This window comes from Diospyros lotus, chromosome 8, assembly GCF_014633365.1.
Source record: "Diospyros lotus cultivar Yz01 chromosome 8, ASM1463336v1, whole genome shotgun sequence".
Classification (NCBI taxonomy): Eukaryota; Viridiplantae; Streptophyta; class Magnoliopsida; order Ericales; family Ebenaceae; genus Diospyros; species Diospyros lotus.
Window position 1 is genome coordinate 544135 of NC_068345.1, and position 15525 is coordinate 559659.

The 15525-nt window shown below is 36.2% G+C and overlaps 1 protein-coding gene across 3 annotated transcripts; it reads right to left on the reverse strand.

The window, feature by feature from the left end:
* Positions 1-931: 931 nt before the first annotated feature.
* On the reverse strand, positions 932-14689 carry LOC127807569 (uncharacterized). 3 transcript variants are annotated; one of them, XM_052345532.1, is made up of 16 exons: positions 14428-14689; positions 13172-13383; positions 11703-11839; positions 11505-11615; positions 11325-11426; positions 11028-11145; positions 10738-10938; positions 8865-9033; positions 8595-8676; positions 8421-8514; positions 7607-7703; positions 5694-5787; positions 3705-3777; positions 1983-2156; positions 1764-1883; positions 932-1244 (listed from the first exon to the last, which is right to left on the reverse strand). In XM_052345532.1, the coding sequence occupies exons 1-16, from the start codon at positions 14438-14440 to the stop codon at positions 1083-1085; spliced, it is 1959 nt and encodes a 652-aa protein (XP_052201492.1). In that variant the 5' UTR covers positions 14441-14689; the 3' UTR covers positions 932-1082. The 3 variants fall into 3 exon arrangements, with proteins under 3 accessions (XP_052201492.1, XP_052201491.1, XP_052201493.1); XM_052345531.1 differs by having other exon boundaries at positions 11505-11618; XM_052345533.1 differs by lacking the exon at positions 14428-14689 and having other exon boundaries at positions 11505-11618; positions 13168-13309.
* Positions 14690-15525: the final 836 nt, after the last annotated feature.

Genomic DNA, 15525 nt, shown 5'->3' on the forward strand with positions numbered 1-15525 from the left:
ACTGGAGGATATATTTATTTAAATTGTATTTTTAAATAAATAATTAAGAGATAAGAAAAATAAGAATTCATTAAAACACACTCATGGTCATGGCTATCGTTTGGGGTTGGGGGTAAAGTGGTCCTTTCACTTCCGAATCATGAAATTCGATTGGGATACGCGACGGATTCCATGTTCTGTCCAATTTAATGGGAGGAAAGCGCTTTGCTAAAATACGCCACCCACCACGTGGAAATGCAACCTTTCCTTTCATTTTCCTGGGTTTTTTTTTTTTAACTTGTTTCAATTATTTTTAATATTATATTTCCATAATTTAATACAGGAAGTAAAATATACTTTTTCATGCCATTCCGGCCCAGGAGGGCAAGTAAAACGAGACAGGCCCAACAGGTCTTTATTTAATATTTGTTAACTCGTGATTAAAAAGTAACATGTTTAAAAATACACAAATTAATAAAAGAAATTACATAAAAACCCATACAACAATAAATTGACAATTTTATACCCAGAAAAAGATATTATAAAAATAATAAACTTCCCATGGAGAACGTTAACCATCAAAATACTCGATGAAACTCTCTAAAGACAACATATGTCCCAATATAATCAAACCCAGGTCGAAATTTCTACGAGTATAAAACCCAATCTAAATACCTACATCCACCCCAACCTAGGGCCAAATCTCCCCTTATCCAGCCTAGCCCATGAATTGGAATTTAACCATCTAAATGGTTCAATTTTAACCCTCCTCCTTCACCACACAGTATATTTATATAAGAGCACAAATTCCAAAAAATAAACCAGTCATTTATTACATATGATTACTCTATTTTATTTCTAGTACCAAGTCCAACTTGATTGTCAAAACCAAACCCCACCCTAAGAAACGCGGACGAGCGGAGGGGATAAACGGACGGACAACCACCAAACGTAGATTTGCCTCTCCTTTCAATTTACTGAATGCGCATAAAAACTGTAATTTGACTATATGAATCCTTAGGTTAAGAATGTCAAAAGCAAATTTAAATAGGGATACAAAACAAAATCACCAAAACCTGCCAGAAACTGAAAGCAGCATATATTTAGGACCGGCATGTCCTGAAAATCTCACTCCGCATTACGTCTATCGGCACATGCTCGTGAGTGTAATGCTCCGGCCCCAGATACGTGCCCGTTTTTTCCATGAGAGAGACACTTTCCTCCCTACCGAATCGTGAAGCATAGAGCTTGAGGTACTCGATGTCCTAATCAAGTGTTACAAGAGTCGAGTAAACATCATCATAACTTACAAATGTGAGGTCCTCAAGTATATGCCATTCATAATAACGAATACTATTGAGGCTGTCCATAAGCAGCATTAGTAATTATAGTAGCAAGTACATGGTTTAATGGTTATGCATACATCTAATCAGGAAAGGAAGTCATAACTTCTAATTTATATACAGTTTTCCAACATGACAAAGATAAGAACTACTAGAGCAAGTCAGAAACGAAAAAATGCTAATGGTACTAATACAATCTCTAAACAGCAGGGGGAAGTCAGCCTAAGTGAAACAAATGGAGTCAATTGCGTCCATTGACCTTGAAATATACAAACACGGGTATTTTAAGTTATTCATGGAGATAATTTTGCCATAATGATATTGTCAGATGAGAGGAGGAAAAGGCTTGAGGTTTGGAAAAATATTTCACCAGCAAATAAGGGATTAGATAAGCTTAGGAAGGGAAAAAACGGAAACATTTAAATTGTAATGAAATAATACCTGCAGGCCACTAAGAAGTCGCTCCAGTCTAAGTGAAGCAACTGGCTGGGAAGATGAGAATGCCTCCCCAGGGTAAAACAAGACCCCGTCTCCTGGAGGAAGGCCACGCCTAAATCTAATCTGCTCCCGGGTGCATATTTCATTGCATGAAATGAAATTGTCAGAACAAAGAACTAATTGAATAAGCAGACTAATGCCTGAAATAGGCCAAAGAAATACCTCTGCACTGGTAACAGTTGCCTTTTCATAGCAGTTGGCACCCCAATATAGAAAACCTGTCCCCCCTTCTTTCCACACCCGCCACATCACTGCTCGGTGCTGGGTACCTCGCATCCCAAGGTGCCAGTTAGGGTGAGGATCAGATGGCCCCATGCACACATATGTCCACCATTCCTGTAAGAAGGGGGGGGGGGTTAAATCCCTAAGTACTTTTACATTACCTGCCCCAGAAGTCACTAAAGAACAGACAGACACTAAAACTCGGAATTTTCAAGTATTCTAACTAAAATTGCTTTCTCAAACAGAGTGGGGGTGAGAATAGAATCCCACACATATACGTGCAGAATGCATCCAGAATTAATTAACTACTATAATATTATAACTCGAAGGCTATTCAACCAAGGATATAATGCCAAATTGTTTTACTTGATCTATTTACCAGCATGACAAAGACCCCATCAAAGAAAAGTTGCAAAACACTCTTACCATGTTTCCGGTCAGGCAAGGGCAAAGAATTGCTTTGAAACCATCAACAAAGTAACTGAGGGATCAAATACATGATAGGGGTGAAAAAATATATCATTTTCATGCTAAAATCAAAAAGAAAACTGTGCTTGCAAGGTAGAATAGTTGAAAATGAGTATATCAGAATTTGGCATGGGAATGGCAGGTTTAGAAGAGACAATCCTAAAGCACCAAGTAACTTGAGGTTTCTACAGCTAAAATAAGACTATTCACCACTCAAGAAACTTAACTAATTGTGTCATATTAGTTTGTCTAATTACAAAAGGCCGTTTCTCATATAAATTAACACTGCTTTTATTTGAAAATTCCTCCTAAAGTTGGGATGAAAAAACAGTATACTCCACCATAAATTGTAACTGGTCTAATAGTTTAGATCACAAGAAGTGTTCCGGGCAGAAGTACTTCAAATATCCAAGAAGAAAACAGATGGTTTTTACCTTTTGAGTGCAAAATTCAAACAAACCAGTTGGAAGGTAACTTTGATAGCAAAAAAAACTAATAATAATAATAACAGAGATCACTTCTCCTATAATGTATTGCCTACATGACTTAGAAAGCAATATGTGATAAGTGGACTGTAGTTTTTCTCATTGTAGTCAGAAAAGATGAAGACATGTCCAAGATCAACAGAGACAAGATTGGGATCCATCTCAAAATCCCCAACAAGTTTTGTCGATGGTAAAGGCAGTTCTCATATGTGTTTGAGTTAGCTACTAGCAACTGGCTTGTTATATTCCATGAAAGTTTTAACTATCAAGCACCGAATTGGTCAAAACACTACTAAAATAGAAATACTTTTAAGAACAAAGAATCATGTCACAACAAAAATCTGCCTAAGTAAATCTTTTGCACAACTTCCAAAATCAAAATTGGTAATCAAGATAGACCATCTTGAATGCCTTTTTGACATTTTAAAATAACACAAGACAGATTGTAAACATAAAACTTAACAACAAAAGGTAGAAGATATGATCACCGTGCCAGTTCCTAAGCCCTAGAATGTTATGAGATGACTAATAAATACAGCAACTGAACAGCTACACCAGATAAGTGATCAGAAAACATAAAGGACCATGAAACTGGTTCTTAGTTTTGAAGAAGAAAATAATGTAAACATAACACCTAAGCAAAAAAAAAAAAATCCTAAAAAACAGAATAATCTCACAACCAAAGTCGGACACCATAACAATAGTTTACCTCACCATTTTCTGGTTGTAATTCAGCAATAATGTCCTTTGCCAGATCCTCCCGGTTGCCAAGCACCCATTCACTGCAAAGCAGGGAAAAGGAACCAAAAACACAGGGCAAACAAACATGACAATTGGCTTAAACATGGCAGAGCATCTCCTGATATACCCATCCACAAAGAAATATAATCCTACTTCAAAACAACTTGTTCAACTACAAAGCAAACCAATTCCCAAGCCTCTTGCCCATAGTTACTGAGCAGTTACCAACCACTGGCACCATTTGACTGGAATCAAAATTCCAGTATGCTCCAGAACATGATCACTGCCCTTTTAGGACCCATTCCTTCTTTTTTTTTTAAGCAATTTTTTTGGGCAGGAAAATATTTTTTCCCAACTATTTTGTTGAAATGACAAAGAGAAGGTATATTTCTACATTTTTAAGCAACTACTTCATAAAATATAATATACCTTGTTTCCCTAGAATTGTTATCATTTTTTGAAACATATTATGACCAACACTAACAAGAAGCAAGCTTATTTGAGCAGTTGCCAAATACTCCTTTATGGTTTTAGCTTTTTGAACTGGCTTTTTCCTACTGCTGTTTCATAAAAATGCTGGAGCAAAACAGGCCTTTAGAGAAAAATATGTTTTTTTAAGCAAGCTTATTTAAGCAGTTACCAAACACTCCATTATAGTTTTGTTTTTTTTAAACTAGTTTTTTTTATTCTTTTTCTATGGTTTTTTCACAAAGATGCTGGTGCCAAACAAGCCTTTAGAGAAAATAGCATGCCAACATTTCCAGTAATGGGTTATGGCAACTTGAACATATTATTTCCTGACATTGGAATTGGGGGAATAGAACTACATTGCGAGTTCAGGAGCTTAATTCTAGGCATTCAGACAAGGGTCTGACATCCCTCCTTCAATACAACAACAACACATCAGACCTTATTCACATTACTCACACTATGTGGGTTTGATTATACGAAGACCAAGTTTTTCTTGGTCTTCCTCTACCTATTTTCCTAAAGAGTTGTTCCATACCATTCACTCTCATCACAAAATCCTCTATTGGTCTTCCTCTCGCATACTCAAACCATCTTATTCACATCTAATCTCCAATAAGAACCAATCTGACTTCATTTCTAATTTTATCGTTTTCTTATACGGCCACATATTCGTATTTCTCATCTTTGTCATGTTCATATTTTGCCTATATTGGTGCTTTACTACCCAATATTTTGTGCCATACAACAAAGTGTCACAACCTGTGACACAAAGTTGGTACTATAGATGTCTTATAAAATTTTTCTTTTAACTAAAACAGAATCTAACTATCACATAGATTTTTTTTTTTTTTTTTTTTTTTTTTTGGGGGGGGGGGGGGGGGGGGTGGCAGTGTCGGTAAAGATAAGTGCTTCTATGAAGTTCTAAGTTAAAATTCAGCTTATCTGAAAGAATACCCACTCCAAATTGATGAATTGTAGATAGGAAAAAATAAAAACAAAAGAATGAAAAGCAAAACCACCAGAAATAGTAAAAGACAAAGAAAATTAGAAGCAACGAGAGCACAATCCTAAAACTATGAAGCCCTCCTTGACAAGATCAACTAATCCTTCCTGATTTGAATAAAGCTGTTACTCCAGATATCCCGCAAAACTTCCACTGTTAATATTTAGATGCACTTGAGCCACCTAAAGAGTCCCTAAAAAATGAATGGTCCCACCAAATCCCACACTCACTGCACTTCCAGCCCTCCCTTGATTAAACTATCAGCAAAACACATGCAATTAGCATTTAGAGTGCCAATACAGTATGTTCAGGATCTATTCAGAAGTTTAGTTTGTGGGGATTTTCAAACAAGGGAATCATTTTAATAAGAACACAAAAGGCAGAGAGTCAGTTCCTCGTTCCTTTACAAAGGCAACATACAAAAGGGTAGGATTGTGCAGCCTTTGCATCTTTTATGCAAAAGAAAGCAGTCAAGATAAATACCTTGTGCAATATATCTGAGTATGAGGCCTTAGAAATCCAGGAACTTTCAAAAATGCCTCAAAATTATTAGCAGCAAGAGGTGCATCACTAGGACCTGTACATGGTGAGGAAGCCATCTAAGATCAACAATAGAATAAGGTAACAGCCAAGTGAAGAGTATTAATTCTAAGAAAATAAAAACAAATTCAAGATTTTCCAAAACAGTCAAAAACTGTGGTTGGGGGGGGGGGGAACAAAAAAAGAAAACATCAACAGTCAATTGAAGTATGGAAATGCAACAATATACAAACAAACAACATAATTTGAAGCAAGAGCTATCTACACCAAGTGAATTAAACTTGGACTTTATGAAATCTTCACACAAACTAACTACTACCATACTTGCAGTCACAAGCCTCAGATTTAATGTGAACTTTTACCATGGCAGCAAGCAATGATGTCAATCTTGAAGCTTCAAGTAATAGAAAATTAAAAGAAAAAATGGGGGCAGGGCCTTTCAGTAGATTGCTGAGAAAGAAATAGTAGCATATGTTATAGTGTTAAAAACCAAACAACATTGCATAATTCATGATTTAATTATAGCATATGCATATGTTCTCTGGTTGAACAAACTAACTACAAACTAAAACAAGTGGTTATGAAAGTTTTAACAGGTTATTAAGCAACCTTAGTAGTGATGGACAATGATCTGATGTAGAATGATCCTCAATACTGCAACCAGAATTCTTGGGTTTATTTTTCTCAAACTGGTTAATTCAAACAAAGCTCTGGTTGTTGCAAGATCTATCTGCTGCTATCTCTATTGAATACCTGTATTGTGCGAGAACTCCATATCTTTCTCTTCATATAAATGATACACTTGCCTTAAAATGACTTGGACCAATAGGCAAATCCCAATTTATTAGACCTTATGAATCAAAAGGCCCAAGGGTTTTTGTTTGAGAATCTTCATTGTGATATGAAACTTTCTCCATCTCTTGGGGGTAAAGGGCTCCTTCTATCCTAGTTAATACAATTTGTTCCTGAAATTCCCTCTAATCTAAAAGTTACGACTGGCCAATGGAAGAAATCATTTTTCTCAATCTCTTATTCATTCATCCGAGGAAGATGGCATTTATAGGTGGTAGATTTTTCCCTTCAAGCAAAGAACAGAAAATTTTGAAGTTACTGTGATAAGATGTGAAGATAGTTTAGATCTATTGAAAATTTTGAGATTGATAGACATTTGTTCTTGTGCTCCTATAATGTCTTAGAGCATTGCATTCAATTGCACTCTAATACAACACCAACAACTTTAAAATGGTGTAGCATGATGGACCATATGGACTTGATAACTTGGGCATGGCCTTGAATCATTTTCTGGTTTAGTTTTTCAGAGTTGAGAGTACAGGGTCCTCTCTCCCTTTTGTGCTCTTGGTTGAATCATTACTCAACCATTGACATAATGACTGGACTAATTACCTATTGCCCCAGCCCATGTCAAAAGTTGGGTGTATATAATAATATATGCAGAATATTATGTACATATTTATTACCAGATGAACTGTACATAGATAGTCAGAATTGTGCTCATCAACTAACTACTGTATCAATTACAGGCTGAGATGTCACATTCAGGTAATTAATAGAAGCACTTGTTTATCTAAATAATTAAATAATATCGTGACTTTATTATTTTGAATTATGGAATGAAAGCTTTTAAACTCCAAAATCTCTAATTGATGAAGTCCAATCATGAAGTCCCATGAACCCGTGTCATTCAGCACAAACAGACAAGAAAACAACACGAGCCTCAACCCCACTAGATGGAGTCAGCTACATTAAGGCTAGCACTAATCATCTCAGAGACAGGAAAAACACAGATGATTATCAAATACTTGAGCATAAAGAAGAAAAGGATGGAAATTTCGCACCACAGTAGTAGGTGGTAAGAATGCGAGCATCAGGAGCATAGGCATGAATTTCACTAGCCATGTTACGAATGGAATCATACTGCTCTAAGTTTAACGGCTGGAGAAATTAATTAAACATTCATCAGCATAGCATAATACCAAATAAACAATAAGATACTATTGAGGTATGGAAAAATAACTATTGGTGTTGTTTACTTTGCATCGAGTAAGTCATTTAGAAACAGTGAAGGCAAGTGGAAGTCTCAAGCAGCAAGTTAGTTAGTAAGTTAGAATTAATCTAACGGTAACTAGATCAGTTGGGGGGGTATAACCGGTATTGTGTGACCAGTTAGTTCCATTGTATAGCCCGCCCTATTGTTTATAAATAGGGGGACTGGGTAGTCACTTAAGAGGAGGGACGGGTGCATATGTTGAGAGAAAAGGCTTGTGCGATAGTTCTTTGTAATCTCGGTTAGATTGTGTACTCATGAAGGCTTGCTGCATCCTGCTCATTCAAGATTGAATAAAGATTGCTCTCAGGAAGGATTTAAGGCTGAATGTAGGGTCTTCTCCATAGATGATCTGAACCAGGATAATCCGTGGTGTTCTTGTGTGGTTTGCATTTCTATTTCCTATTCTTTCAATTCTGTCTGTTCTTATACATTCTGTTCTTGTTTGTTATACGTGAGAGTGTGTGTGCCATATACGGCAATTTAAGTGTGCATTCCCTGTTTAACAATTGGAAATGGAAAAAGTTCATTTACGGTAGCCAGTCATCCTAGGTCCTCAGCCTCCTTCCAACAGAATATAACAAGTTATATTTGCTTGTTCATACCTCATCCCATAAATAAAAATAAGCTTTTTTCCAGTGACTCTTTGCTCTTAATATCTGAACTTCCTGATGCAAGAAGTCCTCTGCTACATTATGACTGCCAAATATCAAAATCAACATAAGCTCATCAACATACATAATAAGCATTTAATAGAAAGTAGACAATTAGCAGCATACCTAGAGACTACTGGACTATATGGGACAGCATAAGCTGCAAGTCGTGGATCCGAAAAATATTCATCTGATTTTGGATGATCAGCTAGATGAGAAGCAGAAGAGAGAAAGGAAGGTTAGATATAATAATACATAAAATAAATTAGGCAATTAACTTCACCCTGGGCAAGAAGAATACTCTCTCAACATAAATGCGTATGTCTGAGCCATCATTATCATATCAAAAAAAGTGAATAACTATCAACTGAAAAAATCTTGAATGGATGCACTTACCGGGCCATGGGCAGGTATATGCCAAAACACGCATACTGTCACCCCATCTGCAAAAATATGGGCTGATCCGATATTGAAGCAACCACTTAAAATGCTTATCCAGTGCCTCATACCACTCCTTACTCCCATGTTCAACCCCAAAACGATCTTCAATCACAGTATCAGATATCTAAATAAATTAAGGACTTCCATACTAAACCACATTCTAACAATAGAAGCACCCTCAATGTTTAAGATTTTAATCACGGTCCCATTATCATGAGATTCTGGAGCAGATTGGTTCCCAATAACAATTAACTGGATAGGTTTCCAGCAATGGGGATATGGGTTCTAGATCCATAAAGAAAACTGACAAAGTGATAAAAAAAGGATGAATCTCTTCCTACCCTTTTTTTTTTTAGTTTGAAAAGTGAAAAACTTGAATGATTGCATTTCCGTATTAAATTTATGTTAGTTCCCTATGATTCATTCAGAAAAACAAAGAACACCTTTAGTAGATTTACTACATAATGTTTACACTGAATTGCATTGATGTATGGTCAAGTGAGACATTTTGGGATGTTGGGTTTTTGCATGAAGTAATCTGTCTAGAAGATGAAGAAGACAGTGGAACCATTAGGCAATTGAATGCGACTGGAATTCTAAGTTAGAATGTAGATAATTTAGATGTTTTATTATGAAGGTTATTTTAGTCTTTGTGTAGGCTAAATATTAGGTTTTGTAATTAACGCCCCTATGGTCTATGAATAGGAGGCAATGGCTAGGCAGTCGGACATAACAATCATTCATTCAATTCTGTCTCTGAATACAAGTGAGATTGCCGAGAGGAAAGAAAAGGCTTTGAGAGAGAGAGTCGTTTTGATCTATGTGAGAGGGCAGTATACTTGTGTGATAGAGAGTGAAGGATTCTTGTAATCTATTTTTACTGATTTCTAGTGGATTGCTCTCGGGATTTGCGACTGGATGTAGGACTAATCTTTGATCAGTTTGAACCAGGATATATCTTGCACCTACTGATTGGTTTGGTTGTATCTCTTCTGTTATTTCTTTGTTTAATTCTGTTCTTGCATTTCTAGTTTATAATTTTCTGTTGCGGGTTGATTTCGGGTGAGGAGTGTTGAAAAATTTGGCAAATAACAAGTATTGATTGAGTTTCTAAGAGCTCCTAATCCTCACATGGGATTAACACTTCGCACTGCACTTTATAACATATACAATAAAACAAAATAGCCATCACTGCAGCATTTTGATATCAAAGGCATAAAACTCTATGGAAGCAATTTATTTGCTTTTCTGGACAAAGTTCTATTTCTAAAAAGTTAGTAGTATTTGGCCTAATGTCAACTTAAACAATAGGTTCAACCTCAATAGAAGAAAAGTTGGTCTTTATTAGTAGTATTTGATCTAATTTTAATTTGAACGGCACATACACCTTCAATGGGTAAAAATTGGTCTTCATCTATTCAAAGTTCAATGCAAATGTAACACCCTAGTTATAAAAATGGAACCAAGACCTAGGCTTAGCTTTTAGAAAATGCCCAAACTGTCAGTTCCACTGAAATTTGTATACAGCACTGTGTATATGTCAGCAATAGAGAGTTTCTGATGTTAGTCCTGTTTCCATGTTGTACAGATTGGTCTATTTGATGGAACACAACCATATCAACTATCTTCATTCACTACCATCCCATGAAACTTTTCCATATGGATATGGTATTGGAACTTTATCTCATCATTCCCTCGCTAAAAAGTTGCTTCAAGGACATTGTATTAATTTTTTTCCACTAGGTAGAATGAATAGTATTAACTTATTTTTTCCCATTTTTTACATTACAAATATGTTTATTTCATATAAAAAATGAAAGCAGGATACACCGATAACAGCAGGAAGTGAAGGTGTTGTTGGCAGAATAAAATCCCATACAGTCAAACTTAGCTTCAAACGTATTGAAAGGTTTGAGATAGCATCCTCATCCATCATATCTACTGAACCATTATCTGAAAAGAAATCAGAAAATGATGGCGACAGAAGAACTCTTCTTAAAGATGTAGTGGCAGATTTCACTCTTTCTACCTAAAAACACAAAAGCTCATATGAACAGTTTTAACAAAACCCTGAGCTAAAATAACAAGTATAACTAATATATAGCTCCAGAAACTTACCAATTCATCAATTGATTTTCCATCAGTGGGCTCCATAATCTCAAGACAATCTCTAATTTCTCTATACAACTGACGCTTCTCAGCTTTGCCCAGGCCTTGTGTTGTAGATCTGTGGTGACTGGTGACAGTGGTGAGTGAGAATAAATACGCATAAAATGTATGTCCAAAAAACAAGTGAGAAGTTACGCATAAAACAAGATTAAATCCCAGGGATAGGACATTCTGGCAACAACTAAAAGACAGAAACCCCACAAACTAAATCAGTATTTAACTGAAGCAAAAAGAAAAGACTATCACTCTGCATCTGTCTTTGTAGCAGTTATGACTAACTCTCCTTCATAATGACCTGGTGGCTGTGCACTAGCAACGTCTATGGAAACCCAAATAGAAGTTGTTTCTCTGCAGCAGAAAAGGACCAAATGTTAACAATAGTTCCAGCATTTTAGGGCCAAATCAACTATTCACTTAAATTGATACCCTGGAAATAGAGTTATTCGTGAGACTGGCATATCAAGGGGCACAAGTGCATCCGGAACACCTAAGACAGGGGCCACTCGCCTTAATGTTAGGGACTGACCTACTACCAACCTGCTGCAGCCAATATGCACATAAGCATCATTAACTTAAATAATGTGAATAAATGCAGCATCGAAGTAATGCCTCCACTGAACTTACCTGTCACCTGCAGTGGAACATAGGTCGGTGCAGTGAATCTGTGCAACCCCTGCAATACCTGAACCACCCCAACAAACTTTTGGGCGTATAGCAATTTGAAAACTCTCTCTCTCATTTCGAGCCACGAGAAGTGATATCTTCAAGAAAAAACATGTCAGATGCAAAGATATTGTGATACTCAAAAACATCACAAAATTTCAGATGACCTGTTTCAAGACTACTATGATGGCTATGAACATTGCATGCTTTACAAAAAAATTTAGAAAGTAAATAATCCTGTAGTAAACTTTGACTGAAGTCAACTTACAACCCCAAAAGCTCATAGCCAATGCAGCAAAACTAAAGCTAGAGTAACTTTAAAATTGTTTTAAGATTGGAAAACACTACTTTGCCCGAGGGGGTTACTGACGGGCTTACCGAATGGGGTCGAAAAGACCCAAATGCCCTCGCCCAACATTCGCCTCTCTCCCTTCTCCCATTGTCGTGCGCCCGCCGACCGCCGACGTTGTTGCGCCTCGCCTCACCTCATCAACCGTCGCTACATCCCTCGATGGTCGGCGAGGCGATGGCAGCAAGACGAGGCACGGCAGCAATGGCGGCGAGGTGAAGCGCAGCAGCGTCAGCGGTCGCACGGCCATGGCAGAAGGGAGAGAGGCGAAGGCTGCCATCCCTAGCAAATTTGTATTCTGGGCAGGGGTATTTTGGTCTTTTCAACCCCATTATGTAAGCCTCTCGGTGAGGCTTTCTAGTCTTGTAGTAGAACTCTTTAAAATTTAATTTAAATTGACTTAAGAGACTTTTAAATTGCATTTTTTGGCATTTTTTATTATTTGTTTCATTATATATATATATATATATGCCAACAATAGATTTTAAAATTTCTTAAAAAAAAAATAACTTTTGTGATGCTTATATGTGGGTCACTGAAATATGATGGAATATGTTTTGCTGAAATTTAAAGATATATATCTTGTTTTAATATTTTTTTAGTTAGTATATGTTTAACTTTTTAATTTTCTTGATAACATGCTTGTGAATATGTTATCAGCAGTTATAACATATTTTATACCTTATTCTTCAACTACAACATGTATTTTTCTTTTTCTTTTTTTTAGTTAGCATGTGCCTAATATCCACCAGGCACATGCCTCGCCTTGTGCCTCAGGCTCCAACACCTTTTGCGCCTTTGGGCCTTTAATAACACCGTTCCTTTCTGTTTCCATCACATTTGATATATCCACCACATTTCCCTTTTGAGTGCATGCTATCATCTTCAGTCCATATGCCTCTTGGGTCCACATGTGAGTTAAGATGGTATATGAGGTGGAATGCATAATAGCTTGGTATATTTTAAGGCAAATTTCCTATATCATTGACTTAACTGGTACTCCAATGTAAAACTTAGATCTTATGAAAATAAATCAACCATGAGCACGAAGAACTAGAACTGATAATCTAGACATACATACAGGCTCCAAAGGTCGAGGCATGTCTTGTGGGCCAACATTTGCTGTACTTGGCAGGCACCAGACATGCAATAAATCAGCAGATAGAATTTTTGAAGGATCAATTGTCCCCTTAAGTGAACTTGGATCATGGAAGCCACTATTGCCCCAACCATATGCAGTCCCTCCTCCAGCAACACCTTCAATTGGTGGCACCATCATATCCTGAGGATTGCCTGGATAACATATTAAAAGAGAAAAAGAAGACGTGTCTTAGCAACTCTGATCTCCTTAACACCCCTGGTTTAAGGATATTACTCAATCTACAGACAGGGTTATAAACTCATTAGGGCAATGGAATAAATTGAAAAAATGAGATCACAGTCCTTGGCATCCTAAGAATCTAATAGTCACCCATAACACAGGGAACTTGGCCATCCAAATTGCAGAAAGGAATGTTGATAAAATATGAAGTAAGCAAACCTTGTAGCAAACAGTGCAAGATGCAAACCCAAGGGCAGAATTAAACAGATAAGACAACAATCGAGTATGAAGTAAGCTCCTAATGGATACATGCAAGGGAAATCCCAGGCTGGAGAACTATAAAAGTGGCCAAAAACAATCAAGCTCCTAACGAAATCCATCTCATGAACTTGAAAGCAATCAAAATATCATACACACTATTTGATCATAACGAATTCAGATAAAAGAAACAGAACCTAAAGCGTTACCCCAACCAACAAAGCATAGTTCAAAGAGTTCTGCAGTTCACACCATCAAAAGGAAAAAAATCTACATTTTAGAAAAACTGCTTCGACGAGTTGGTGCTAATTAAATCTGCAATTCATACTCAGTCACGCCACTCACCTAACATTGACTGTAGTCCCACTAGCCGAAAACCAACAACGAAACATCGTAACCAAATTTGTTCACAGCACCCAAGCAAAAAAATAAAAAAAAAGTTTGCAGCAGAGAGACAGGAATACTTTTGTAGATCATAGCCGCGCAATTAGAAGGCCCCAATTCGAGCGGAGGCCAACAGACTCTGTATAACCACTACACAAGCGATACTACCAAATAAAATCACGTCCAAAACCCACGCCAACTCAAACAGAAAGCCAAAACTGCAAAACCCTAGAACACTAACACAGCAATCAGGACGAAAAAAAAAAAAAAAACAATCGATATTTGTTCTTCGACTAATCGTTCAAATGAAGAGAGTTCATTCCTGGAACAACACACTGACGCTACAGAAACAGATAGAGAGACTTGAGGCTCACCAGAATTGTCCATTTCTTCTCCTTCTCTTGTGGTGGTGATTGTGAGTCTCAACTTTCAAGCAAATCCAGAGATCTAACTATGGCGGTTTTGGGCTGATCGAGATATCCAGGCGAGTCGGCAATCACGATTTTCTGATGCTCTGAGTCCCGAACGAAATGGAATTTATAGCATTATGTAGCCTAGCTTTGAAGGGCGAGAAAGGAATGTTGAAGAGCCTCCTGAGTTTTGCTAATTGCCACTAAAATGAGGAATCGGAGTGCCTAGGAAACTAAAAGTATGGGGTGGACGTAGCAATTAACCGTGGCGGTTTATAAATATATATATTTTTTCTCTATTTTTCTAATTCAGGAAAATTTGGTGATATTCTATCTTATATAATGCGAATAATTTATTGTAAAATAAAAAATATATACACAACACAAAAGATATAATATGCAGACATTTTTCGTGTTATATAATACATTTCTTATTTTTATTATTTATACTTGACAAAAAATAAAATAAATTACCAATAACAAACATAAAATGTTATTCTTAGACTAGTTTTTATGGGATATTTTAAAATTAGTTGGTAAATATTGAATATTTTAAAATTTTATTTAGCTAATAGTATTGTACCGATTATTTAAAACTTAAATACTTATTTACTATTCCTGAAAAATAGCTTAAAAGTTGATTGGATGGCTTAATGTCAGCATCTTGATGCGTTGATAATAACTCAATTAAATATCTGCATGCAAAATAAATAAACTCTATATGAAATAAGTAAATGTATTATCACATCACCTGATGTCGTGGGTAGGCGGTTTGAATCCTAACCCAAATTTAAACCTTGTTAAATAATATTTAACTGCTCACAATTTTATCTGGACATCACGTTTATCTATACAAATAAATAACAATTAATGTATAATATTGCTCAAAATAAAAAGCTTAAGGCGTATTCTCTTTGTCGTTTTCAATTCATTTTAAGTTTTTAGTTTTTCAAAATACTGAACGTTTTCTTTGTTATTTTCAAAAACACATTTTTTAAAACAACTACAAATTTTTTAAGTAAAACCAAAAATAACAAAATATTGTTTTGAGTATTTTTAATG

What these genes read in the sequence shown, in the direction of transcription:
- LOC127807569 (XM_052345531.1), bottom strand. An exon ending in TGCCTCGACCTTTGGAGCCT is followed by an intron (nt 11,840 to 13,171) that starts GTATGTATGTCT and finishes TTTTTCTTGAAG; the next exon opens with ATATCACTTCTCGTGGCTCG. An exon ending in CGAATAACTCTATTTCCAGG is followed by an intron (nt 11,427 to 11,504) that starts GTATCAATTTAA and finishes TTTCTGCTGCAG; the next exon opens with AGAAACAACTTCTATTTGGG.